The sequence below is a fragment of the Protopterus annectens genome, chromosome 7.part0 (assembly GCF_019279795.1).
Source record: "Protopterus annectens isolate FY-2018-M chromosome 7.part0, PAN1.0, whole genome shotgun sequence".
NCBI lineage: Eukaryota > Metazoa > Chordata > Ceratodontiformes > Protopteridae > Protopterus > Protopterus annectens.
In genome coordinates, this window is record NC_056739.1 from 1,252,747,742 (window position 1) to 1,252,774,569 (window position 26,828).

General features: G+C 43.2%; 1 protein-coding gene across 2 annotated transcripts in view; it reads left to right on the forward strand.

The window, feature by feature from the left end:
- MAP2K1 (mitogen-activated protein kinase kinase 1) overlaps positions 1-26,828 on the forward strand; it is a 1,005,884-nt gene that overhangs the window by 680,508 nt on the left and 298,548 nt on the right. For both annotated transcript variants that reach the window (XM_044077867.1, XM_044077866.1), the window contains exon 6: positions 2,825-2,949. In XM_044077867.1, the coding sequence (XP_043933802.1) occupies positions 2,825-2,949 (125 nt within the window). The remainder of the gene's footprint in view (positions 1-2,824; positions 2,950-26,828) is intronic.

Sequence of the window (26,828 nt, forward strand, 5' to 3'; positions counted from 1 at the left end):
CATAAGCAGTGATTTGTTTTTTAACCACACCCTAATGTCAGTATTTTTTTTCCTATCAGATGTTTCAGATGTTGAACTGTTTCTGCTGACCCTATTTTGAACTTGGCTTGTCTTGAGATTACCTAGTATGGATCTTAGTTTAAAAAGTACTCCTTCTCTGATCTGTGATCAGAAATGTTCTTTTAAATATTATATATAATTTTTCTTTATAGTAGTGACAATTATGGTGACTGTCAGTCAGCAGACAGACTTAGGTACATTTATGGTCTTATACACTGCCTGTTTTATTTTGGCTGTGGTCAAGGTTAATGAAGACAGCCTTCATATGTCAGGGTGTACATAACTAAATATTTTGCTATGTTTGGCTCCTTGGACCTGCCTGTCATTGTAGGTTAAACAACTGTAAGATGTAAATGTTTTTATTAGACTTAGAAGTGTAAGATTTGTTATACTACATGACTAATGCTTGTTTGTGTAGTTTGATCAACATACTTACCTTAATTGTTTTAAATGGTCAGACTTTTTTTCTATTGGCAATCTATGAGATGTATATATTTTTAACAACTGGGTACATCCAGTCCAGAATGAACAAAGTCTTCACTTATCAGCTTTAGGGTGGCATCAGTTTGAATAACTAGTGTTGCGTTCTCATAGCACTTGGTTCTTTGGGTTAGTTGTCAACTGCGGGCCTTCTGTGCAGGGTCTGCATATTCTTTCTGTGCCAAAAGATATGGAGTGAACTGTTAGTCCTTTAAGGTGCCCATGATATGTGTACTGTGTAGCTGACTGTGCGTGTGTGTGTGTGTGTGTGTGTAAATATATATATATATATATATATATATATATATATATATATATATATATTTGTATGTGCTAGGCCTAAAAAGGCCCTTGTGGTCATTAGCCTAGTAAACACCTATGAACCTGTGTGTGTACAGTAGAGTCTCGATTATGCAAACTAATTGGGACATAGGGTAGTTCGGATAATCAAACATATAGAAAAAACAGATAAAAAAACTTCTAGAATCTTTTTTTTTTTTCTGCATGCAGGAATACACTTTTCAGCCATTCAGTGATTTCAGTGGACAATAAAGAATATTTTTCACACACGAGTTAGCTACGAGCTTAAAAAACATGCTCAAGCAAATATGTATAATGTTTACATATTCAGACTTTATGATTTTTCCTACCCGAAAACTTTGAAAGGCTGGTATTGACAATTGGGGTTTCGGATAACTAATGTTCGGATAAGCGACTCCCTACTGTATGTGTATATACGTGTACATGTGCTCCTCACATATGCATCCGGAGATATACTAGTAGTCTTTCCAGGATTAGTTTCTCTCTGCCTCATACCCTCTGAGCTTTGAGATAGGTTACATCTCTTATTCATTCCTACCCGCACTTCTTTATGGTGCCACCATCCTTACTAACTTTGAGGCATCACAAAATTCAAAACCTGATCAATGCTATTACAACGTTGCTAAGTTTGCAGCAAATACCTTTTCAGAATCCACCAGTGTATAGCACTAAAAAGCCTAAATTGGTTAGAACTACCCCATCTAGTAACATATACACAGCTTCATACCACCTGTAAAATTATCCAGAATCCACCTGCTTCTCCAGCACTAAATAACATTCTACACAACTGTGATCCTAGTCTGTCCTTACAATCTAGTGACCATGAGCTCCTGTTTGTCCACAAACCTGTCGTATTTGCTGAGTATTGTCTATACTTGTACCATATTGCCAAGGCTTTAACTCTTTATTTCTGTCGATGAGGTCAGTAGCCTCCCTGTCACCCATCCTTCAAAACCATTCTAAAAGACCTCCTAGCCAAAAGCTGTCTCTCTTCTTGCTGAACACCAGGACAAACTGTATCCCTAAATGTGGACAAATACCTATTCATACATTTCATCTTCTTTTTCACCCTTCTTCACTTACTTCCTTGCTTCTACAATTTTCTTCTCCCAGCTTTCTATCTAGGTATGCCATAAGCTTGCTTTTCTCTCACTTTTTATTGTAATTCCTGTTTGTACTGTACTAACATACCATTAGTTTTGTCTGTAAACTGACTAAAATTTGTCTAAATATTAAATTATTGTCATATAACTTTTCTTAACTAGTGTTTTCATATTATGTCTAGTTTGGTATAATTATTTAAACTGTGTTTTTGTATAGTTTTTAAAGACTATAAAATGATTATTCCTAAAATGTGTTGTAATACTTTGGAGATTTTCTCCCCAGGCCTCCACTGAAAATGGGCACCTACCTAGATGGACTTTCACGACAGTCAAATGTCAATAAATAAACATCTGTCCATTTTACAGGTGTTTTAATAAAGTGACACAGTTACAATAGTGTGCCTCACAGCATTCCTGGTGTAATGTCAATGTAATGTCCAGGCTTTTGTGCATTATTGCTTACTTACTGTATGGTTGCTGGTGTAATTTTGATTACTTCTGTCTGTGTAAATTGTTTTGCTAAATTTATTGTTAAATAAAAGGAATCTGATGCATTGTCCTGGCTGTAGGAAAAGACATAAAATGGAACCAGCAGGTAAAGAGAGTGTAGTCATAGAGCTGTTTTACAAATGTCATTTATTTCAAAAGTCACAGAGAGAGTTTATATGGTATTGCCTTTTGCAGATTTTCAGGTACAGAGTACATTTCAAGAAGAACAAAAATATTAAATATTTCCTTTACTGTTCTGTGAAAAATTGTTTCCAAAAGCAAAGATTTAAATTATTTCCTTTAAAATGCAGTTGAGATATGTGCATTTGTGCTTATTAATTTGTGTTACAGATGTCCTTTTTTTTTAACAGATGTTAAGCCATCTAACATTTTAGTAAACTCTCGAGGAGAAATCAAGCTTTGCGATTTTGGTGTTAGTGGGCAGTTAATAGATTCCATGGCAAACTCCTTTGTTGGTACAAGGTCCTATATGTCAGTAAGTATATCAATTTATATACGTTTTTTCCATGTTTTAACTAATTAAAGCTACATGATAACCATTTTCCAAGTAATTTTCTTTCCTTCCAAACCCATTTCCTTTATTTTTTTCTCATTTTTTAATTTCTTCCTTTTTCATGATAGTTTCCTTGTTATCTGTCTGTTAAGTACAAAAACTATACTTATATGCTGATTTAGATAACTTTTCAAATTGTTTTTACATGGTGGTTCTTTGTTTTTCTGTCAGTTCTGCAGCTGTTGTTTAGCTGTTCCTTTTTCTTTAATGACCATTCTCCCCATGTTGTCTTTGTCTTATACCATGCTGAAGAAATTGTTCTGTTTATGTCCAGTTTAGATTTGCAGTTAATGCTCTCTCAGACTGTGTTGCCTATAGTATTAATGTTTAGATCATTAAGGACTATTACTGAGGAGTTCGGCAGATCATACAGAGATTGGAACAACCTTTATGTTTGAGCAAATGGATTGAAAAAAGTCATGAAATTCAAAGAATTGGGGCTTGAATATGTAGAATAACCCAATTGTGATAAAATGCTTGGTTTTCATTTTTCATTTTTGTTTATATGTGAGGGATATAGTGATGGATATGGGTTGTATTCCTGAAGATGAACATAGATATTATGTCAGACTTCTGCAAATGGACAAATGAAGTTTTGTTTTTTTTTCCTGCACTTTGTGACAGATGGTTTTTAAGGAGCTCATATTCAATTATTTTAACTTCCCCTCCAATTTGGAAGAGGCAGAAGCAGAGACATAACATCTGAAGTAGTTTACTTCATTTGGTCTTCAACCTGTGGGATACCGGATCCGTATCGGATCCAAGCCAGCAAATTCACTAGCATCTGCTCCGAGCTCATCCCCGTACCCATACTACACCTCCACTACCTTCCAACCCCAGATCTCATTTGCTGCGGCTTGCTGAAGCATTGTGATCTCCTGGTAGTGAGTGAGTTTTCTAGTTTTAAGAAACTTTTTTCTCTAAAAAATTAGTGTAGGTGTTTTAGTGTAGGTTCCCTCTTCTCCTCCCCTCGCTAGTGCGTCATGTAATTAAACCTTTGTTGTAGTTTGGCATTAGTTTGTTAGTGTGCTTTGCTTCCCCTCCCCCCTCAGTGTGTTGTGTGTGACTTGAGTGTGTGGTGAGTGGTTTGTGTGGGAAAACTGGTAATTTTTCTCTCCTTTTTTCCCTTCTCTTGTTTGAGTGGCTGGATAGAAGCATGGCTGATAAGCCTGTCTTCAAAAGGTGCACTGAGTGTGGCCATAAATTGTCTCCTGCAGATGGCTATACTCTGTGTAATGTGCTTGGGCGTTGCCCATCTAAATACTGACTGCTGTATATGCACAGATTTTAACCCATGCGCTATAAAGGATAGGAAGGCTAAGTTGGCCGTGAAAGGCCTTCTTCCCACTTCTGAGGCAGTTGCCTCATCTTCGGTCACAGTGGCTGCTGTGGCCTCCTCTCCTTCCTCTCTTGCCCTTGCTTCTTCTCCCTCCCAGGCTGGGACTCAACCTCCCATTTCAAAGCCTGTGGAAGTGGAATGGAAAAGGGGCAGAGAGGAGAGAGAGCCAAATCTCACAGACCAGACAAACGTAAGAGGTCCCTGGACCTTCCTTCTCCCGCCAAAAGTCAGCCTAGGATCCATGACTCCCCTTGATTGCAATCTCCAAGATTTTCACCGGAGCCGGAGGAGACACGTTCTCCAGCTAGAGCCTTGGTTCCTTGACCCGCATGGTCTCATTGAGGTCCATGCAGAGCTTATCGGAAGTTGACATGGATAAAATGATGAGGAGGTACATTCGTACTCAGATCCAGATGGTGGGGGGGTCTTGCCAGCACCCTCTCCCTCTGGAGGGGGGAGCTCACTTCCTTTTTTTACACTGATTTCTCCTTCTCTGATCCGTCCACCGGGTTCAAAGTACTCTGATCCGAGGGTGGCCTTAGGGGGTCGGCACCAATGGTACCTGCTTCCTCCACACCAACAGCTGCCTAGAGCATGTCAGATCTGACCAGTTTGGATCCAAGCGGCTCTCGGAGCCGGAGCTTGGGTGTCAAATCCGAGGGAGTGGAACTTTTTTCATCGGCTCCGGCTTTGTCGGGCCAGGTTCCCACCCTCGGAGCTCCATCCACTTTGGGCCCAGCTCCGATTCTCACATTGGATCTGGGTAGACAGTTCCCCAGGAGGTTTGATGTCCTTCATGGATGCATCTGCAGTCATAACAACTGGGTTGTCCTGTCGTCAGGCAGCCCTTCAGTCGGCCGGATTCCAAAGTCCGGGTCCGGCTTCGGCTGATGTCGCACTTCACCCGACGTCATCTCTGTTGGTCTTCGGGTATAAAAGCATCAGCCGAAGCCATTTTCCTCAGTCTTTCTTGCCGCGTGGCGCCCGAAGCAGAAGCTGTTCGCAAGTGCCGGTCGGTCGGATCCAGAGATTACTTCTACCGAATACTACTTCGAAGACTTCTAAAGCTAAGTACCCGTTGGGGACTCTTTCTTGCCTCAGCCGATGTCAGAAAAAGTTAATAATTGTTTAACCTGTGGGAAACAAATACCTCATAAAGATTTCCACTCTTATTGTCTGCCTTGTTTAGGCCCAGCCCACGACGTAGCAGCCTGTTCGCCTGTGCTTCTTTCAACCGGCGAGCGCTTAGGCGTCGGTCGGAGTTTGCAGAACAGTTTTTCGGTTCTGATTTTGCGTACATTATGCCGCCGGATCCTCCGACTACCCAATCTGCCAAAAACGCAAAGATAAAGACCGACACTCGCGGTCCGCGGTTTCGGCCGAAACCATGGTTAAGCAAACGCGAGTGTCTCGGTTTCGGCGAAACCGAGAAAACTGATCAAAGTACAGCTGAACCTATCTCTACAACTGAGGCCCCTGCTACCACTCTTGAATCGGCCTCAGAAATTTTATCCACTACGGTGGTTGCCACTGACTTATCAGACACCATTCCCTTGGATGTCTCTACCCCAGCACGTGGTGCTGCTAGGCCTCCAGCAGCCATGTCCATTAAGGCCTTCGCCAGGGCTAAAGCAGCCAAGACTACTAAGACAGTGCCTGTTAAACCCCCACAACCAGGCCCTCTGCTAGTTCTCAAATGCTTACTTTGGCAGAAGATTTAATTTCTTTAATTAGAGGATCTCAATCTCACCCAGACAGGGCCTCGCAGCCCCCAGAGAAGAGACCTAGGGCAGAGCCCCTGAGCCAGTGTCCTCTGATGATGCTGCTGGCGAATCAGACATAACTGACCAGCCAGAGGCTCCTTTCTCCAATTTTGAAGATTCTGATGCTGAAGAATCCATTCCAGCTGCTTCCCCACCAGAAGAACTCTCCTTTGGGAAACCTTACATGCCATGCGAGCAGTTCCAATGGCAGCAACAGGATTTTTCAGACTCCAGAAAAGACTTAGGACCTTTCTGCACCTCCCACAGCACAGGCCCTTAGCTATACCTCCTGTTCTCTCTGTGGTGGATGATGCTTTCAATGATGTCTGCTCCGCTCCAGATTCTTTACCCCAGCCCCTGCCAAACCAGACAGATTTTACAGGGTGCCAGATACTCATCACCACCTTTACAAGGCCCCACTTGCAGACCCGAAACTATATCCCAGGGTCCCAAGGCAGTAGCAGCGACCATAGCTAAAAACCCTATTCCTGCTGAAAGGGCAGCAAGGTCATTAGACAGATGGGGTAAAACGCTCTACACTTCAGCTAATCTCTCACCTAGAGCTTTAAACTGTCAGTTTCACATGATACAATACCAAGAGTTTATGCTTGATCAGTTAACTAAAAACTAACCACTGATGAATCTCTTGATAAGAAATATGTATTAGAAATGGTAAATAACATACAACAGGTTAGCAACCATTCATTAAAATGTGGCTATGATGCACTGGAGGCTTCATTTAGATCAGCCATGACTGGCACAGTGATAAGAAGGCATGCATGGCTAAAGGAGCAAGCTTTACGGATCATGTTAAAGCTAAGTTGCTAGATGCTCCTATGGATAAGACAAGTTTGTTTGGTACACCTGCCCAGCAGGTTATGAAGAAAATGGAAGAAAAGGCAAAATCTGTTCAAGCGGTTAAAGATTTCTTGCAGGTTCAACCCCAAGGTTTAGCAGGAACTGGCCTGCCAAAATTGGTCCTTTCCTGACTCCACAAAATTTCAAAGGGCAGGAATAGACGTTCCAGAGGCAGAAACCAATCCAGAGGAGGTGCCTACAGAGGCGACAGTGGCAAGGTAACAACAGAGGCACAGACACAGCCACTGCCACTACATCAGCACAACCACAGTGACTTAACCCTAAATCCGCCTACCAGGGAACAAATAGCAGCTCCTCTAGGCGGAAAGTTAACCTTATTTTCAAAGAACTGGCACTACATAACAAAAGACAAGTGGATTTTACAAACCATAGATCAAGGTTACCGGTTTCACTTCCACACTTTACCAGTCAAAAGAGGAATGCCAAATCTACCTCCAAATCAAAAACAGAGGCACTACAACAGATAATGGAGTTAGCAAACATGAGAGCTGTGGAAAGAGTGCCAACAGCAGAGCAAGGAAAGGGTTCTACTCCAGACTATTCCTAGTTCCAAGAAAGGAAAAAGTTGGAGACCAATTCTCGACCTGTCCACCTTAAATACATACATCATTGTCCCAAAATTCAAAATGCTGACCCTACAGCAACTTCTTCCCATGCTGGGCAAGGAGTCTTGGCTGGTAACTCTAGATCTCAAGGAGGCATACCTGCACGTCCCCATTCGACCAATCTGCAGAAGATACCTCAGATTTCTTGCAGGATCAGAGCACTATCAATTCTCAGCATTGCCCTTTGGCTTATCTACTGCCCAGAGTATTCACAAAATGCCTGGCATCAGTAATCGCCCATTGCAGACTACAGGAATTCAAATTTACCCATACCTGGACGACTGCCTGCTACAAGGGACAACAAAAGCAAGCTGACAACAGATTTACAAAGGGTCATTTACTTGCTACAAGCACTGGGATACACAGTCAATTTACAAAAGTCAAGGCTGATACCATCCCAAACAAGGACATTCTTGGGCGGAATTGGACACAGTAAAACAAATGGCATTCCTGACTACAGAAAAACAAAAGAACTCCTCTTTACTTCTTGGCACTAACAAAACTGAACAAGTTAACAGCAAGAAAAGTACTGCAGGCCTTGGGCTTCATGGCATCATGCATAATCTTGGTCCCATTTGCCAGACTACATATGAGAAAACTACAGTGGTACCTAAAGAATTTATGGTCCCAACACAGACACAGCCTAGAAACAGAAATCCCACTAATTCCATGTTTAAAGCAGGAGTTCCTATGGTGGGCTCAGGCATGTCAGTCAAACCCAGGCCTACCCTTTCGCAGATGTCAAGCAAGCCAGACCATCACAACAGGCGCTTCAGACCTAGGATGGGGGGCCCACATGCTGGACAAATGCGTGCAAGGATTGTGGACACAGGATCAACTTCACCTGCACATCAACCTAAAAGAAATGCTGGCAGTAAAACTGGCAATCCAAAAGTTCAAACCATTTCTCCAAGAGGGCCAGTTGATGATAAGGACAGACAACACCACAGTCATGTGGTACATCAACAAACAGGGAGGCACTCATTCATACCCCCTATGCAGAATGACTTTGGAGCTGTGGACCCTGGCACTCAGCTACAACATCCAGTTACAGGCAATATTTGTACCGGGAAAAGAAAATACTCTAGCAGACATATTAAGCAGAACCACATCGATGCCCACGAATGGAAGCTGCACCCGGACATCTTCAAGACCATCTCAAAGAAATGGGGAATGCCTCAGATAGATCTATTCGCATCACCTCTCAATCACCAGCTCAAAAGTTCTGCACAAGGACATTCCACCCACTAGCATGGAAAGTGGATTCGCTCTCCTTCAGCTGGAAAGGCCTAACAGCATATGCATTCCCACCTCTTCCCTTGATACACAAAGTACTACTAAAAATCAAGGAAGAACGTCCAAGGATAATCCTGATAGCTCCAAACTGGCCAAGACAACACTGGTACCCACTGCTGAGGAGCATGTCTCGAACAATATGTGGCCAATACCCTGATGCCTTTGATGTTAACTCAGAACAACTACAGCATCATACATCCAAACCTAAAACGTTGCAACTGACTGCATGGAACATCACATAGCAGCAGCTAAACCAGAACTTTCCCAAAGAGTTAAAGACATTATTCTTGAAGCACGCAGACCTTCAACAAGAAGGAACTATGCTGGAAAATGGAAAAGGTTTGTCATTTGGAGTACGGAAAGAGGAAAAGATGTGTCAAACATAGATATGCCTAACATTCTGGAGTATCTGGCGAACTTCTTCATTCAGGCCTGTCCTACTCCTCCATCAAGATACATGCATCAGCTATTTCAGCAGAATACAGCTTTGATCCACCTGTTTTTCACCCTTTGCTCAGGCAGTTCCTCAGAGGAATCAAGAATGTAAAACCTCCAAGGAAACCACCATTACCAGCTTGGGACTTAAACTTTGTGCTAGAAAAGTTGACACTATCACCCTTTGAACCAGCAGCAACAGCAGACCTACAACACCTGTCATGGAAAACTGCTTTCCTACTGGCAATTACTTCAGCAAGGAGGGTTTCAGAACTACAGGCCTTAATGGCAGTGCAACCCTTCCTAATCTTCCACCAAGATAGAGTGTCCATGAGGACTAATCCTACATTTATGCCTAAGGTGGTATCCAGAGTGTCTTTAAACCAGGCAATCCACCTACCTACCTTCTTTCCCAACCCACAAAACAGAGGGAAAGAATACTGCATACCTTGGATGTACATAGACAGCTACGCTACTACTTGGACAGAACAAAAATAGCAGAAAGACTGACCAACTTTTGTAGCCTATGCAACAGGAAGGGAAGGAAAAGCTATTTCAAACAGACAATCTCCAAATGGATAGGAAATTGCATACGATTCTGTTACTCCTTCCATGGAAAACCAATTCCACAGAACATAAGACCTCATTCTACAAGGGCAACAGCCACTACCACAGCCTTCTTTCGGTGGCAACCAAAGACATTATTGAGGCGGCTACTTGGACCTCCGTGCATACATTTGCCAAGCATTATAATTTGCCTCTATATTCCAGATCCCGAGCAGGGTTTGCCACTGCTGTACTGCAAGGGATCCTAAACACACCATAATCTACTTTTATCCTCCTCCCCTAGTTGGCTATGGTATTCTATCCAGTTGTTATGACTGCAGATGCATCCATGAAGGACATAGTACAGTTTTGTACCTACCATAAATGTAGATGTCCGAACTGGATAGCATCTGCAGTCAGGATTACCCTCCCTCCTTCCCTCTGTGGTACTCCTAGGGTGGTTACCCTCCTAATAGCTAGCTGGTGGGGGGGAGTCTTTTATGGTGTATTTGTTTGTATATATGTACATACATGCTTATTTTTGTGTTTACCTCTATCTTTTTGGAAACATTGGCATCTATCCAAATTTTAGCCTTCAAGAGGGCTACTGGCATCTGGGGCAAGAAACACTGAGGAAAATGGCGTCGGCTGATGCTTTTATACCCGAAGACCAACAGAGATGACGTCGGGTGAAGTGCGACATCAGCCGAAGCCGGACCCGGACTTTGGAATCCGGCCGACTGAAGGGCTGCCTGACGACAGGACAACCCAGTTGTTATGACTGCAGATGCTATCCAGTTCGGACATCTACATTTATGGTAGGTACAAAACTGTACTTTCTCCCTCGGCATTCGATGTGGTAAAAAGGGTTCTCTCAGCCAGATCGAGACCCCTGAATATCCCCTCGGACTCAGCCCCGACCCCCTCGGCTCTATCTACTAATCCCATCATTTTACCAGAGGGACAGCCTGGGCTCAAGGAGCCCCAGATGGTTCCCCCTGGGGAACAAGTGGCTTGCGAGTTTCCCCCAGAGATCCCCACCAGAGACGTGCCTCGCAAGCATACGTGTAAGAGGAGACACTTGAACGCCCCCGATTCCCTCACCAAGGACACAGATTTGGATGATGGGGAAGGTTCCCCCAGGTCACCTCCCGAGGATGTCTCCTTTGGAGACATCATGGAAATCCTTCGCTGAACACCAGGACAAACTGTATCCCTAAATGTGGACAAATACCTATTCATACATTTCATCTCCTTATTCACCCTTCTTCACTTACTTCCTTGCTTCTACAATTTTCTTCCCCCAGCTTTCTATCTAGGTATGCCATAAGCTTGCTTTTCTCTCACTTTTTATTGGTCTGCTTCCAAACCTTCTTTGTCGAGTCCGTGTTCCTGGAGGCTTTCGGCATGGGCCTATCTACTTCCTGGGTGTCCCCTCCCGCAGATCCCCTGGTAGACCTGGTCACCTCGCGGGCCTGGAAGGAGCGTGACACCATGGAACCAATCCCTAAATGTCCTGATAAGATGTTAAGTCCACCATCAGATAGGCAGGTGTGGAACAAGGGCTCCCCATAGACGCTATTGTGGTAGCAGCAGCCACAAAGAAGGAACTAGCCCAAGAGAGTTCCTCAGTTCATCCTCCTGATCGAGAGTCGCAGATGATGGACTGCTTCGGGAAGCAGGTTTATGTGTCAGCAACCTTTTCCACTAGGGCGCTGAACTACCTGGCCCATGTCAAGATACTCCAGCATGACCTGGTTAAGGAGCTGGCTGAGTCTCTCCCTAAGTCCATGTCGCAGGAGGACAGGGACTCGTTCCCCGCAAGGATAGCCACTTTGAAAGCAGTCTCCAATACATCCATGCAACTGCTCTTACATGGTACTGAATGAGCAGCTAGGGTGGCTGGGTCTGGTGTGGTCATAAGGCGCAATGCCTGGCTCAGACTGTCAGTTTTCAGAACCTTTCAAGGCGTCCTTTACCAATGCCCCTTATGACAGCTCTACTCTCTTTGGTAAGACCATCAAAGAGACTTTAGTCCAGAGTGAGAAGGATGGGAAGACACTTTCTGCCGTCGGAATCCGCTTCTCGAACCCTCTAAGATCCTTTTCCTGGAATCAGAGATGGCAAAAGAAGATGTGGATGTTCATCGTGCATACAGCTGGCCGACTGGCACTTGCGAACTGCTTCTGCGACTGAAGAAAATGGCGGCTGTGTCTTATATACCCCTGTCACACTGCGTCAGGAAAAGACAACAACCGGCCGGACCTAGACTTTGGAAAAACCCATCTGTGATTACTGCAGCTGTATTAGCACTTGAACATCTACATTTATGGTAGGTACAAAACTGTACTTTCCGGAAGTCACAGTATTGCCGGGACACTCAGGGCTCTTCTTCCCTCAGAGGCAGAGGGGGACAGAATGGACGCCGGTCCAAAGGCAGAGGGGGTCCAAGGAATTTTTGGTCTCGAGAACCTTTCTCTGACAGGCCCGGCCAGCAACCCTGAGGGGTTGCCAGACTGCTCTACTCTGGAGGCAGTCGGGGGACGATTGTCATTGCACCTGGTGGCATGGGAGTCCATAACATCAGACCGCTGGGTGCTTCAAATCATATCCAGAGGATTCTCTGTCCCCTTTGTTGATGTTCTTCGTGTTTCACTGTTACAGTCATTACATTTGGGTTATCTGCTTGCAGGTAGCCCTCAGTCAGCCTGATTAACAAAGTCTTGGGTCCTGTGTCAGCTGCTGTCCCTTCTTCCATGACGTCAGGTCGTCAGGGGTACAAAACATGCAGCTGACGCCATTACACCAGTCTTTCTTGCCATGTGGTGCCCGAAGCAGAAGCAATTCGCAAGTGCCAGTCGGCCGACTCCTGAAATTTTCTTTTTCAAGTTTCAGAACCTAAGTCTTCAACTAAAGCTAAGTGCCCTGTTGGGGAAACTTTTTCTTGCTCCTTACCAATGTCAGTAAAAGTTAATAATTGCATTACTTGTGGAAGGCAAATACCTCATAAAGATTTTCATTCGTACTGTATTCCTTCCTAGGCCCTGACCACAACGTACCTTGCTGTCGGTTTTGTGCTTTATTTAATCAGCGCATTATCTGTCGTCGGTATATTTTCGCCTCTAAATATTTCGGTTCTCGGTATAATTATCCAGAAATTTTGTCGGTTAGCCATCCGACTACCGGGATTCCGAAAAAATGCAAAGATAAAGACAGGGACAGGCCATCAAGGTCCAAAACTACCGACGATGCTTCTACTAAGCCAGTCGCCAGTTCACCTGTACTCATTGAGGCACTTTCGCAGCCTCCAATACCAGCTACTTCTGATTCGCAGGCCTTTACTGAGACCCATTCGGAGTCCGGTATGCCGCGAGATGCTTCAAGTATGGAACCCGCGGATGTCTCTACCTTGGATGGGTCCGGAGCCGCTGTGCAGGCACCGGCTTCTGAGGGTGTATTCAGGCCTACGGACTTGCATATTAAATCGACGCCTCCTTCTTTACTTAGGCCTAAATCTCGATCCATGACTATAAAAACAACACCTAGGCCACATGCTCAGGCTTCTATGCCTAAAAAACAAATGATAAGAATGGCTGAATATCTAATAACGCTAATCAGGGGTAGCCAACCCCCCTCCCCTTCTAAGAGGCCTAGGACTGATGTTGATTATGAATCTTCTGATCAAGATTCTGTTTTTTCTTCTGATGATCTGGATTTGCCCTTATCTACTTATGAAAATTCTGATTCAGAGGACTCCATTCCCTCTGCTTCCCCTCCTGAGGATTTTTCTTTTGAGGAAACCTTACATACTCTAAGGGAGCATTTCCACTGGGAAAGCCAGGATTTTTCTGATTCAAAAAAGAGGTTTAGGGATTTCCTTCTCCTATCTCAGCATAGGCCTTTAGCTATTCCTCCTGTACTAGACATTGTTGTTGATGCTTTTTCAGAATCTAATTTAGCCCCTGATTCCCTGCCTCCTGCTCCCAGAAAACCTGACAGATACTACAGGGTCCCTTAGTCCAACAAGTTCCTTTTTAAAAATCCTATTGCAGATCCAGAGACTATTTCACAGGGGCCCAAGGGCATTAAGGCTTCTACTGCTAAAAATCCTACCCCTTCTGATAGACACTCCAGGGCACTGGATAGATGGGGTAAGAAGGTTTACACTTCTGCAACCTTGGCCATTAGGGCTTTAAACTGCCAGTTTTATATGTTAAAGTATCAGCAACATGTTATTGGACTGCTTAAACAGAAAATTATGTTGATTCCTGACCATGTGGAAAATAAAGAATTACAGGATTTAATGCATTCTGCTGAACAAGTTTGAAAACATGCTTTGCAATTTGGCTTTGATTCATTAGAGGCCTTTTGCAGGGCTGTTGTTACTGGGCCCGTGCTCAGAAGGCATGCTTGGCTTATGGAGCAATCTTTGCCTAATCATGTTAAAGTTGTTGGATGCTCCTTTAAATCAGGACTGACTGACTGGCAACAAGGCTGAGGAAGTTCTTAAAAAGATGGAAGATAAAGCTAAATCTATGCAAACTGTTAAAGATTTTTTACAAGTTCAGCCTCCTAGATTTAGTAGGTACTGGCCCTCTAAGAATTGGTCCTTTCCAGCCCCTTCCAGGTCTTCTCAAGCCAAACCCAGACACAGCAAAAACCCCAGGTTTCAATCCCAGGGGGGACACACATAACTAAGCAATGGGGGGCCTCCCCTTCCAAATCTGGGAATGATAAGACTCCCCCCTTTGGTAAACTGTCTCAATGACTTCCTTTTAAAATTTCCAAGCACTTATCAACTGACTGCCCCTTTGGGGGAAAGATTGCTCTTCATGCAAAGAATTGAAAACTCATTACCCAGGACAAATGGGTTTTAAATATAGTGTCCCAGGGATACATATTTCACTTCCACACATTGCCAACACCAAGCGGGTGGCCGGATCTACCCCCAAATCAGTGGGCAGAGGCCCAAAAACAAGTACTTTCTCTCTTAAGCATGGGGGCTATTCAGCTGGTACCAGAAGAGGAAAAGGGACAAGGTTTCTACTCGAGACTTTTCCTGATACCCAGAAAAGACAATTCATGGCATCCTATCCTGGACCTCTCTACTCTCAACATCTTTTTTGGAGATTCCAAAATTCAAGATGCTGACTCTTCACCAGTTACTTCCTATGCTAGGCAAAGATGCTTGGTTGGCAACACTAGATTTAAAGGAAGCATACCTGCACATCCCAATCAGGGAATCTTGCAGAAGATACCTATGCTTCAAAGCAGGCTACATGCACTATCAGTTCTTTCCACTGCCCTTTGGCTTATCTACTGCACCCAGGGTATTCACAAAGTTCCTAGCTCCAGTTACTGCATTTTTCAGGCAAATAAATATTCAAATATACCCATACCTGGACGATTGTCTAATTCAGGCAGAAAGCCAGGACATACTTTTGAATCATCTGGCCTTTGTACAAAGGGTTCTAACTTGTCTGGGGTGCACCATAAATGAAAAGAAATCACACCTGGTACCCTGTCAGCAAATTATATTCCTGGGAGCAAGCTTGAATACAACTTCAGATGGCTTACCTCACACCAGAGAAACAAATTAATTTGACAACCTACTTCAAACAAGTGGCCACAAAAACCCCTGATATCTGCAAGACAAATACTGTAAGTCTTGGGGTTCATGGCCTCCTGCATTCTTCTAATTCCATATGCAAGATTGCATATGGGGAAACTAAAGTGGTATCTAAAAAGCCTATGGTGTCAACATTCTCAGGACCTGGAAACAATGATTCCTGTCATACCTTGCCTACGCCTAGAGTTCCTTTGGTGGGCAGAGGCCTGCCACCAAAACAAGGGACTACCTTTCAGACCACCCTCTGCCACTCAAACCCTAACAACAGACTCATCAGACTATGCATGGGGGGCTCACCTGGCAGGGAAGTGCATTCAAGGCAAATGGAACCCAAGTCAAATGCACCTGCATATCAATCAAAAAGAAATGTTAGCTGTACAGAATGCCTTCAAGGACCACATTCTTCCAGGACAACTAATGGTAAAGATGGACAACACCACTGTTATGTGGTACATAAACAAGCAGGAGGGGACATTCTTACCCCCTCTACAGACTAGCCATGGCATTGTGGAACACTGCCTTGAGCTACCAAGTATACCTACAAGCTCAATTCCTGCCAGGAAAATTAAATACACTGGCAGACGGACTAAGAAGAAACCTCATGGACCCACACGAGTGGAAACTGGAACCAAGGACTTTCAACATGTTGACAAGCAAATGGGGGAGCCCAGATATAGACCTGTTTGCCTCTCCCCAAAACTACCAATTGGACAAATTTTGCACAAGGACTCCCCACAGACAAGCCTAGAAAGTGGATGCTCTGTCCTTCAGCTGGAAAAACCTGTCAGTCTATGCCTTCCCCCCTCTGCCTCTGCTCTCCAAAGTACTAATACAAATAAAACAGGGCAAACCAAGGATGATTTTGATTGCTCCAGACTGGCCTCACAAACACTGGTACCCCCTCCTGTGCAGTGTGTCATGATTATCTCCATGGCACCTGCCTCAGACTCCTTCCCTGCTGTCCCAGCAGGAGAACCAGATTCTGCACCCTCAGCTTCTAATATTGAACCTTGCAGCCTGGCTAATTACTTAATCTCTCCTTTACCATCCCTCAGCAAAACTGTGATGAATATTTTAGAGGCAAGGAGGCCTAGTACTAGAAAATCTTATCCTGAAAAATGGAAAGGATTCTGTGCCTGGAACCAGTCTCAAGGGATGAGCACAGCAGCGCCCAGTTTACCTCAGATTTTACAATACTTAACTGAGATGCTTCACAAGGGCCTGCCTTTTTCCTTCATTAAAATCCACACCTCAGCCATTTCAGCTCATTATAACACAGAACCTCCCCTCTTCTCTCATCCATTGCTCAAGCAGTTCCTCAGAGGGGCCAAAAATTTGAGACCACCCAGGAGAGCTCCAACCCCAGCCTTGGACCTTAACTTTGTCTTGGAGAAACTCACTCTACCTCCTTTCGAGCCAGCTGCTACTGCAGACTTAAAATTTCTTTCTTGGAAAACAGCTTTCCTTTTAGCAATCACTTCAGCTAGAAGGGTATCTGAAATACAGGCCCTTATGGCAGTGGAGCCTTTCATCATCTTTCATGCGGACAGGGTGTCCCTCAGAACCAAACTTCATGCCCAGGGTGGTTTCCAGTGTGGCTCTTAATCAGTCCATTCATTTGCCAACCTTCTTTCCCAATCCACAGAATAAAGGGGAATGGATACTGCATTCCTTAGATGTGCACAGACAGCTTAGATTCTACTTGGACAGCACTAAACCTCAATGGAAATCTGAACAACTGCTGGTGGCATTTGCTGCAGGGGCAGAGGGGAAGGCTATTTCAAAGTAAACCATTTCTAAATGGATAAGCCATTGCATTAATTTCTGCTATAAGCACAATGGAAAACCTATCACCCAGGGGATCAGACCTCACTCCACCAGGGCTGCATCTACCTCTACAGCCTTTCACAGAGGCGTCCCTACCAGGGACATTCTAGAAGCTGCTACCCGGAGTTCTGTACATACTTTCACCAAGCATTATCATTTGCCAATTTTCTCTAAATCCAGAGCTGGCTTTGCCACTGCAGTCTTGCAGGGCCTTGTAGCTGCCCCTAATGCTATCTAAATTCCTCCTCCCAAGCTTTGGGAATCTGCCCAAATGTAATGACTGCAACAGTGAAACATGAAGAACATAGTACATTTGTGTACACTTACCATAAATGTAGATGTTCGAGTGTTTTCACTGTTGCAGTCCTGGTTACCCTCCCTCCAGCCCCCTAACTTCTTTTGGCTATACCTCTACTTTCCTTTACTATGCTTAAAAGTCTTTTTGGTGCGTTTGCTTTTTTGTTGGAGGTATATCTTTGTACTTTTATATTTAATTGCTTCCCAATAGGGGGGCACCTGACATCTGGGGCAAGAAAAACTGATGTAATGGCATCAGCTGCATGTTTTATACCCCTGGCAACCTGACGTCATGGAAGAAGAGACAGCAACTGATGCAGGACCCAAGACTTTGTTAATCAGACCGAGTGAGGGCTACCTGCAAGCAGATAACCCAAATGTAATGACTGCAACAGTGAATACACACGAACATCTACATTTATGGTAAGTGTACACAATTGTACTTTCCTCCATAACCTCCCAAACACCTCCTGGACGTACCACCCACACAAAGGGAGGCTGCAGCACAGGAAATTTCCAAGCTGCTAGAAAAATGAGCCATCTAACCCATCCCCCCAGATCAGTCTGGATCGGGCTTCTACTCCAGGTTCTTTTGGTGCCAAAGAATATGGGGGACTTAAGGCTCATTCTGGACCTATCTACCCTTAACCTGTCAGTTGCCAAAGAAAAATTCTGGATGGTCACACTACAGTCCATCATGCCGTACCTGCAAGAGAGCGATTGGATGTGCTCGTTAGACCTCCAGGATGCCTACTATCACATAAAGGTGCACAGAAGCTCCAGGGGGTTCCTCCGCTTCCGGCTGGGAGTCAGTCATTACCAATTTTGAGCCCTACCCTTTGGTCTCACCACAGCCACTTTGGTGTTCACCAAAGTGATGGCGATAGTAGCGGCTCACCTGAGGCTTCAAGGGATTTAGGTCTGTCTATACCTGGACGATTGGCTCCTCACTGCTCCCACCAGGCGTCTACTTTCTCAAACCAGGGATTATTTCTTAAAACTTGTCCTGCATTTGGAGATCACAACCAGTGCATCCATATCACTTCTAAATCCTGTCCAGTTGATAGACTACATGGGGCAAGGATAGACACCTTACAATGCTAAATCTTCCTGACCTTGGAGAGGGTAGAAAACCTGAGGATGCATGTCTCTCTGATCTACTGTTCTCATCTTCCATCAGCAGAATCAGTGTTGAGGGCCTTAGGTTCAATGGCAGCGACCATAATGCTTCTTCCATGCTCCTGATTACGTATGAGAATTCTACAGTGGACACTCGCTGTACACTGGTCCCTGTTGGAACTTCCATTATCGTATCCAGTACAACTCAGTTGAGTCTGTAGGTTGTCCCTTCTGTGGTGGATGTGCTCTCCGGAGATCTTGGAGGGATGACACTTTGTTTCAGCCTCTGTCCAAGCCACAGTAACCACGGACGCATCCCAAATCAGGTGTGTGGGGGGGCATTGTTTAGGCAGGACAGTCCAAGGCCTGCGGTCCCCTGTAGAGACCAGCTTGCACATAAATGTTCTAGAGATGAGGGCGTTCCTTTTGGCATTGCAGACCCTTCATGCCTTTCTTCTTCTGGGAACCATTACAATTCAATCAAACAACATATCAGTGGTCTGCTACATCAGCAAACTGGGAGGAACCAGATCTTACCCCCTTTGTCGCGAGGCCATGAGAGTGTGGGAATGGGTGATCTCCACAGGTCATTTATTCATAGCAACGCATATTCCGGGGCGGTCCAACATTCTGGCAGACAGGTTAAGTCTGACTATTCTGATGCTTTATGAGTGGTCTCTGAATCTCTCAGTAGTTGAGCAGATCTTCCTGGAGTGCGGTCAGCCTTGCTGTGATCTCTGCTCATCTCCTTTCAATTCGAAGTGCAGCGAGTATTTTGCTCTGAACCCCCTGCCAGAGGAGTCGCACAGAGATGCTCTAGTCCATGCTTGGCCTCCCAGTCTTCTGTATGCATACCCTCCAGGTTTTCCAAGGTTTCTACAGAAAGCTTGTCGACTGGGGAGCAAAGTGATCCTCATTGTCCCGTTTTGGCCTCACCAGATATGGTTTCCCTTCCTTTGGTCTCACCTTCTGGCTCTGCCCTGGATCTTGGATCCCATTCAGGATCTTCACACCCATCGGGGGTTCCTCATCTGAACCTGGACAGTTTAAAGCTCACAGCTTGGCTGTTCCAGTTCCCATGATCGCTAGGACTCCTGGATAATCCTCTTCAGTTAGGCCTATTCTGGTGGCTGCCCATAAGTCTTCAACCAGGAAAGTTTACCGCAGCAAATGGAAACGTTTTTCCTATTCCTGCCATTCTTGATTTCCTAGCCAATATTTTTCAACAGGGAGCTAGTTCTTCTACTATCAAAGTTCAGTTGGCTGCCATTTCTCATTTTCATGTGGGTGATAATTCTGCCTCACTGGCCTCCTCCAGACTGTGTAAAGCCTTTATCACAGGGACCTTTCTGTTATGCCCTCTGGTCAAGGATCCTGTTCCCCCATGGGACCTTACTGTGGTTCTTCAAGCTTCGGTCGCTCCACCTTTTGAACCTGCCGCAACCACAGATCTAAAATTTTTATCTTGGAAAACAGCATTCCTGGTGGCTATCACTTCTGCTAAAAGGGTTTCAGAACTGCAAGCTTTGTCCACCAAAGTTCCATATATGTTTTTCCATAAAGATATGGTTTCCCTTCGGACCAATTCATCATTTCTTCCTAAGGTGACATCACAAGTTACTCAATCAAACCATTAATTTACTTGTCTTCTTTCCTAACGTTGCTAACAAAATGGAATACAAACTTCACTTGTTGGATGTTCATAGACAGTTACAATTTTATTTACACAGGACCTAAAACGTTCGTAAATCCAATCAGCTGTTTGTGTCCTTCTATAAATTCTTTTTGGGTAAACCTAACTCCAAGATCACTCTTGCTACGTGGATTTCCTCATGCATCCTTCAGGTCTGTAAGGACAAAGGTACGTCTCCCCCGGGTCAGGTGAAAGCTCATTCCACTAGCTCCATGACTACTTCTGTGGCCTTTTGGTGTACAGTCTCATTGGATGATATTTGTTCTGCAGCTACTTGGTCCTCATCTCATACCTTTATTTCTCACTACAAATTGGATTTGACTTCTAGAAGGAGAGCATCCTTTGGTTCCACGGTGCTCTGGAATATCCTTCCATGAGGGCCACCCAGGAGTTTAGAAGCTGGGGACTCTGTCCCACAGGTTGAAGACCAAATGAAGTAAACTACTTCAGATAAAGAAGTTATATACTCACCATAACGTTCCATCTGAGTAGTTCTACTTCATTTGTCTTCAACCATCCATCCCTCCTTCCCCCTGACCTTGTCATATGAACAGCCTGCAGGCTGCAGTTGTAGGTCATAAAGCATTTTTTCAGGTCAGGTTATCAGTATAAGGGTCAGCAAATTTGATCTGGGGGTTGGAAGGTAGTGGAGGTGTATTATGGGTAAGGGGAGGAGCTTGGAGCTCGGAGCAGATGCTAGTGAATTTGCCGGCTCGGATCCGGTATCCCACAAGTTGAAGACAAATGAAGTAGAACTACTCAGATGGAACGTTATGGTGAGTACATAACTTCTTTTTTTTTAAACAACTTTATTTATTCATCACGTTGATTTGCAACATGAGTTCACATACGTTAATTACAATGAAAAAAGAATTATCACAATAACACTTTCATTATGGTGGGCGTGCATTATACATTACATTTTCATCATATTTCTATTTTTTATTATTGTGTATTAGAACTTATACATTTACTTTACAATTCTCCCCACCCTGCTTATTTAGTCATCTGCTTGAGCATTGTTAGGTATACTTTTTTACCAAATGCACATTTTATTTTTATGAAATGTACTTCCTCCATCATTTATTGATTCCATTTCTAAGTTTTTTATGTCCTTTATAATATTCAGTACTCAGTTTATAGCTTGTTTGATTTTTGATGTCTCCTTTCATGTAATTGCATTTTTGGTGCTGGTAACAATAGAATTAGTAATGCCTTACAATGTGTTTTCAGTTATAAAAGTGGGCACTAACAAAGTAGCAACATCTCCTTATTTAATGTAATATTTTTCCCTGACAAATGTGTCAAGATAAACTATAGGGGGTTCTTAAATTCAGGTTACTCTACATATTCACAAAAAAAGCGTTCTCAGTTTCTTCCGTTATTCTTTTCACATCCAACATCTGCTGTATGATTTTGGGAAAATCCTCTGAAGCCTATTTATAGTATAAACGTATCTCTGTAAACACTTCCATGCAAATACTCTGAGTATTCTGGACTTTGTAGCATGCCTAGTAGCTTTATAGATTTCAACCCATTTTTCCTTTGCAATTTGTCATTCTGATCTTTCCTGTCATTCTTTTCTAGTATCCCCTGATCAGTTCTTATAGTTATCATTTAATATTTTATAAGCTTCCATAATTATCCCTTTCTTAGAGAGATACAAATTTTAAGCTGTATTTGAAGCCTTGAAATTTCATTATCTGACCAAACATTGGTGCAAGAATTGTAGCTGGCAGCTTAGGCAAAAGCTCAAGCTTGCCTTAAGAGTCGTGGCCATGGAGATCATACTTAAAATGGATGCTGTCAACTGCAGAAAAAATAATTAAATGTCATAGTTGCTGCTCTTCCTTTATTAAAGTGAGCACAGAGTTCGGGAAAAGGGTACAAAATTTAAAGAACTTAACCATAGCTGTGAATATCTGAGTGGCTGGGATTCCAAGGAGACTGGAGGAAGATCATGGGTTGGATTTATAAGCTGAGCATTAAAGCTTGCATGCTTACTTATGTATGTATGTATGTTTGTATGTATGTATGTATGTTTGTACGTATGTATGTATGTATGTATGTTTGTATGTATGTATGTTTGTTTGCTGGGGCAGTAGGTTAATCCATCAGAGACCCATTTCAACCTCAGCCCGAGCATGTTTGGATGCAAGAAAACATACAGAAAAGTATTAATGCAACACATTCATATAAACAGGATAAGCAGAGCAGCATTCTGTAATTTACACGTGGAATAGTTGATTACAGACTAATGAACAGGTCCTGAGTGAATTATAAATAAAAATTCATTACTATTTGCAAGTCGGAGTAAGTAGAGGGGGGGCAGTTGAAGCAGGGTCAGTAGACCTCTTTTCAAATTTCAATGATAGAATTGAATTACAAAGTGCAAGTCCAAAGTAAGACTGTATTTGAATCATTTACACACAGTAATTTAGTACATTCCTCCTTTGCACATATTGCCGTTACAATTATGCCAGCCTGAAATTGCGGGGTGCTGAGCAGTTCTGTGTGTGGCTGTATAAACTGTACCTTATTTGTATCCAATGAAAACAAAAAGTTCCAAATTATTATAAGCTAGGGTAACTGGACGTGACAGCTACAGAAACAATTTACTGATATTTTCTGCATCCCATGTTCACAAAACCAGAATGGATTTCTGGTTATGTTTAAGTGCACTGTCGCATTGCAGCTGCAATTTTGTGACACAGAATTACTTTTTTTTAAATCAGGTATTTGGACTGAGCACTTTGCTAAACAAAAGTTTAGTGATCAAAACACTGTCAATTTCTTATTAGACTTCTGCCTCATGACTGGAGAAAGGCAACAGTCGTCCCTCTGCACAAAGGTGGGCCATCTACAGACCCTGGAAACTACAGACCCCTGGAAACTACAGACCCATAAGTCTCACTAGTCTTATATGTAAAGCCATGGAAATAATTATCATGGAGATGATCAATAGAGATATAATGTACCTCCAGACACTGGACCTAACCCAGTTCAGTTTCATCAAGGGCAAATCATGCCTACTCAACCTGGTAGACTTCTTTGAGAAGGTCACCAAAGCAATGGATGAGGGCAGAATTGTTCACACTACCTACCTTGGCCTGGCCAAGGCATTTGACACAATACCCCACTCGGGCATTGTTGACAGACTCAAGAGGTTAGGTACAAACCCATATCCCACCCAGTGGATAGTCAGCTGGCTGACAGACAGGACCCATGAAGTTAGAATTAGGGAGTCCACCTCTACAAAGAGGCCAGTCACAAGTGAAGTCCCTCAGGGATCAGTCCTTGGACCGTTCCTTTCTCAGAAGTCAAGGCCAATGTCAGTGGTTTCTGGCTGTCTAAATTTGCAGAAGATTGCAAATTAGGAGCTGTCATTCAATTTCACACTGACACAAATGTTCTCCAGGAGGGGCTGATACAGACAAACAACTGGTGTCAGAGCCATGAACTAAAACTAAATGCCACGAAATGCATAATAGTATCCTTTGGGAAGTCACCCATCCCTGATAACTGTCATATTGACAACACACCCCTTAGAGATGACCCAGTAGTCAGGGACTTGGTGACCCACATAGATAGTAATCTAGCCTTTGACCATCATGTGTTTACAGTGGTGAGGAAATCATTCAAAGTTGCGCAATTTATAAACAAAGGTATGGCATCTAAGTCCAAGGAAGTCATAGTTCCACTGTAGTTTGGCATTCATCAGACCTGTCATTGAATACAGTGCCCTCTTTGGTATATACCTAACCAGGCATATCGAACAACTGGAACGTCCACAGAGGTTTCTTACTAAAAGAATGCAGGGCGTAAGTAATATGTCCTATGCAGACCGCCTCAAGGCCCTATCCCTGTATTCTGTCTCCTACAGGATTTTGAGGGGAGATCTATGCCTGGCATACAGGGCATTGTCAGACCCCACTCTGATTGCCCTCCTGCATATCCACAAAAATAACAGTACTAGAATTACCCGTTCTAAAGACTTAAACCTTACCTGTGATATAAATAGGACCTGCTGGAGAGATAGTTATATATCCCAGAAACTACCCCATCTATGGAATAGGCTCCCCATCCATGTGAAGCAGAGTTCCTTCCTAACCCAATTCAAGTGTAACTTGGACAATTGGATGGGAAACCAGAAATTCATCCCTGGTTTGGCACCTGTGTCTCTAATGCAAACGGGTAATTTGTATATGGTTCATCTCCCATGCCCGTGCTTACACTTATCAAGGGTATCAGAACAAGTCAGAGATTTGGGATGCATGGCTAGGCTTAAAAAGGCCCTTGTGGTCATTAGCCTAGTAAACACCTATGAACCTATAAAAGTTGTAAATTAAATCCAAATATCTGTAATCACTGTAGAAGTAAAGCATAAAACAGTATGCACACTGAGAGTTTGAACAGTGTTTGTGGCAAATAGCCAAGTAATGAGACACTGGAATGGCTGTGTGTGGGGGGCTGAGTGGGAGGGGGTCTGGGTTTGGGCTTCCCTGCCTATGTGATACAGAGAAGAGGGACAATCCTTTGAGGTGGTCCATGTAGTTTTTATGATTTAAAACCGTGATTTTCTTAGTGAGAAAGCACTGTGGTCATTCAAGTTTTGTCAAATGTTAGAAAGCGGCATTCTACTCAATGATCAGCCTGATGAGTGCAAAGTACAGTGGAATGATGGCATGCCTGGATCTGGATTCCATACTCTTGGTAATAAGCTGCACAATGAAAAGGGAATTTCTTAATAGCGGATAAATGGAAATCAAGAGTTGTCTGCATACATTCCCAGGTCCTTAACTAGTGAACCAGTTTTCAGGATTGTGTTGTCAGTGTGATAGTTAAAGTGGAATAACTACATGCTGTGAAGATTTAAGACACTTTCCTAGAAATGTATTTTTCTACATTGGGACCAAATCCAGTTTCTTGAAACTGATTACAAGTTCCAGAGAATACAGAAACAGAATTACCAAACTGAAACTTATTTACTATCGAATGGCTGGAGCTTGACTCCATTATCTAAGTATGGGTAAACGTATTCCTGCCTCAGCCTGAGTGTTACTATGAGAAAGTCTGGACACTTGGAAAATTTTCCAAGGACACTCAGTAGAACAAACATTGGAAGTTTTACTGTTTCCCAATGTGTAATCTTAGAACTCTCATGCTTGTGTTTAAGTGAAAGGAACGTGATAAACATTTATTACATCCAGAGTTTATCTTGATGCTCCGTGAAAAGAAGAAGAAAAAAATAATTGAAACCCTTTTGAAATTCTTGATTGCGAGACTTTTTTTTCTGTAGAAGAGATCCACAGTTTCCAACTCACATCCTCACTCTTTCAGAATAGGAAAACCCTTGAATAATAACTCATGACTCCGAAATGCAGAAACATATTTTGTCTGTTACACACTGTGTGTATCTTATTTTGCTTAATGTAATAACATCTTGCATAAAAGGATGTAGTAAGGTACAAGTCTTTATTCATTTGTTGATTTAACCTTGTACAACTATCCATAATCTTCATTATCAAAGAATCAGAACCTTTTAAAGCAGTCTCTTGGACTAGGAAATCAGAACCTTTTAAAGCAGTCTCTTGGACTAGGAAATCAGAACCTTTTAAAGCAGTCTCTTGGACTAGGAAATCAGAACCTTTTAAAGCAGTCTCTTGGACTAGGAAATCAGAACCTTTTAAAGCAGTCTGTTGGACTAGGACTAGGAAAGTTAAATGCTCATTTGCATCAACCTGATAACAAAGCATGCCCCCCCCCCAAAAAAAAAAAAAAGTAAATAATGTGCATGTGGCCAGAGTAAGGGACATCATTCTTACCAAAGGAAACATAAGGAAACATTACACATTTCTTGGCATTTGGTTTTAGTCTTAATTTTGACATTAGCTATTTTTTAGGAAAGGCCGTCTCAGAGGATCTTGGTGTCCACTGGGGAGATTATGATGGCACCAAGTTTGCTGTCATCTACAGGCTTGGTTTGTCATAAACTCTTAACAGTAGCTTTGACCACTAAGAACTACATGTCAAAGAGTAATAACCTAAGGACTGAACCCTGGAGTTCTGACAGGTATTTTGGAGGAGGTAGAGCCACCCACCCTAATTTCCTGGGTTCTGTTAGTGAGCCAATTTGCTATCCTACAAGTTACAAAAGGATTAACGTTTAGCTGGGATAATTTTTCTGTGATACTCAAGTGTGGGATTGTATTAAACTCCTTTGCAAAGTCTGATAAGTGGTGTGTACTGATTTACCTCATTTATAGCTTCAGTAACCTTCTCAAAAATGTCAGTCAAGTTTAGTAGGCAGGATCTGCTCTTGACAAAACTGAACTGGCCTGGACGAAAAGTTTGTAGATTACCTGTGTCTTAT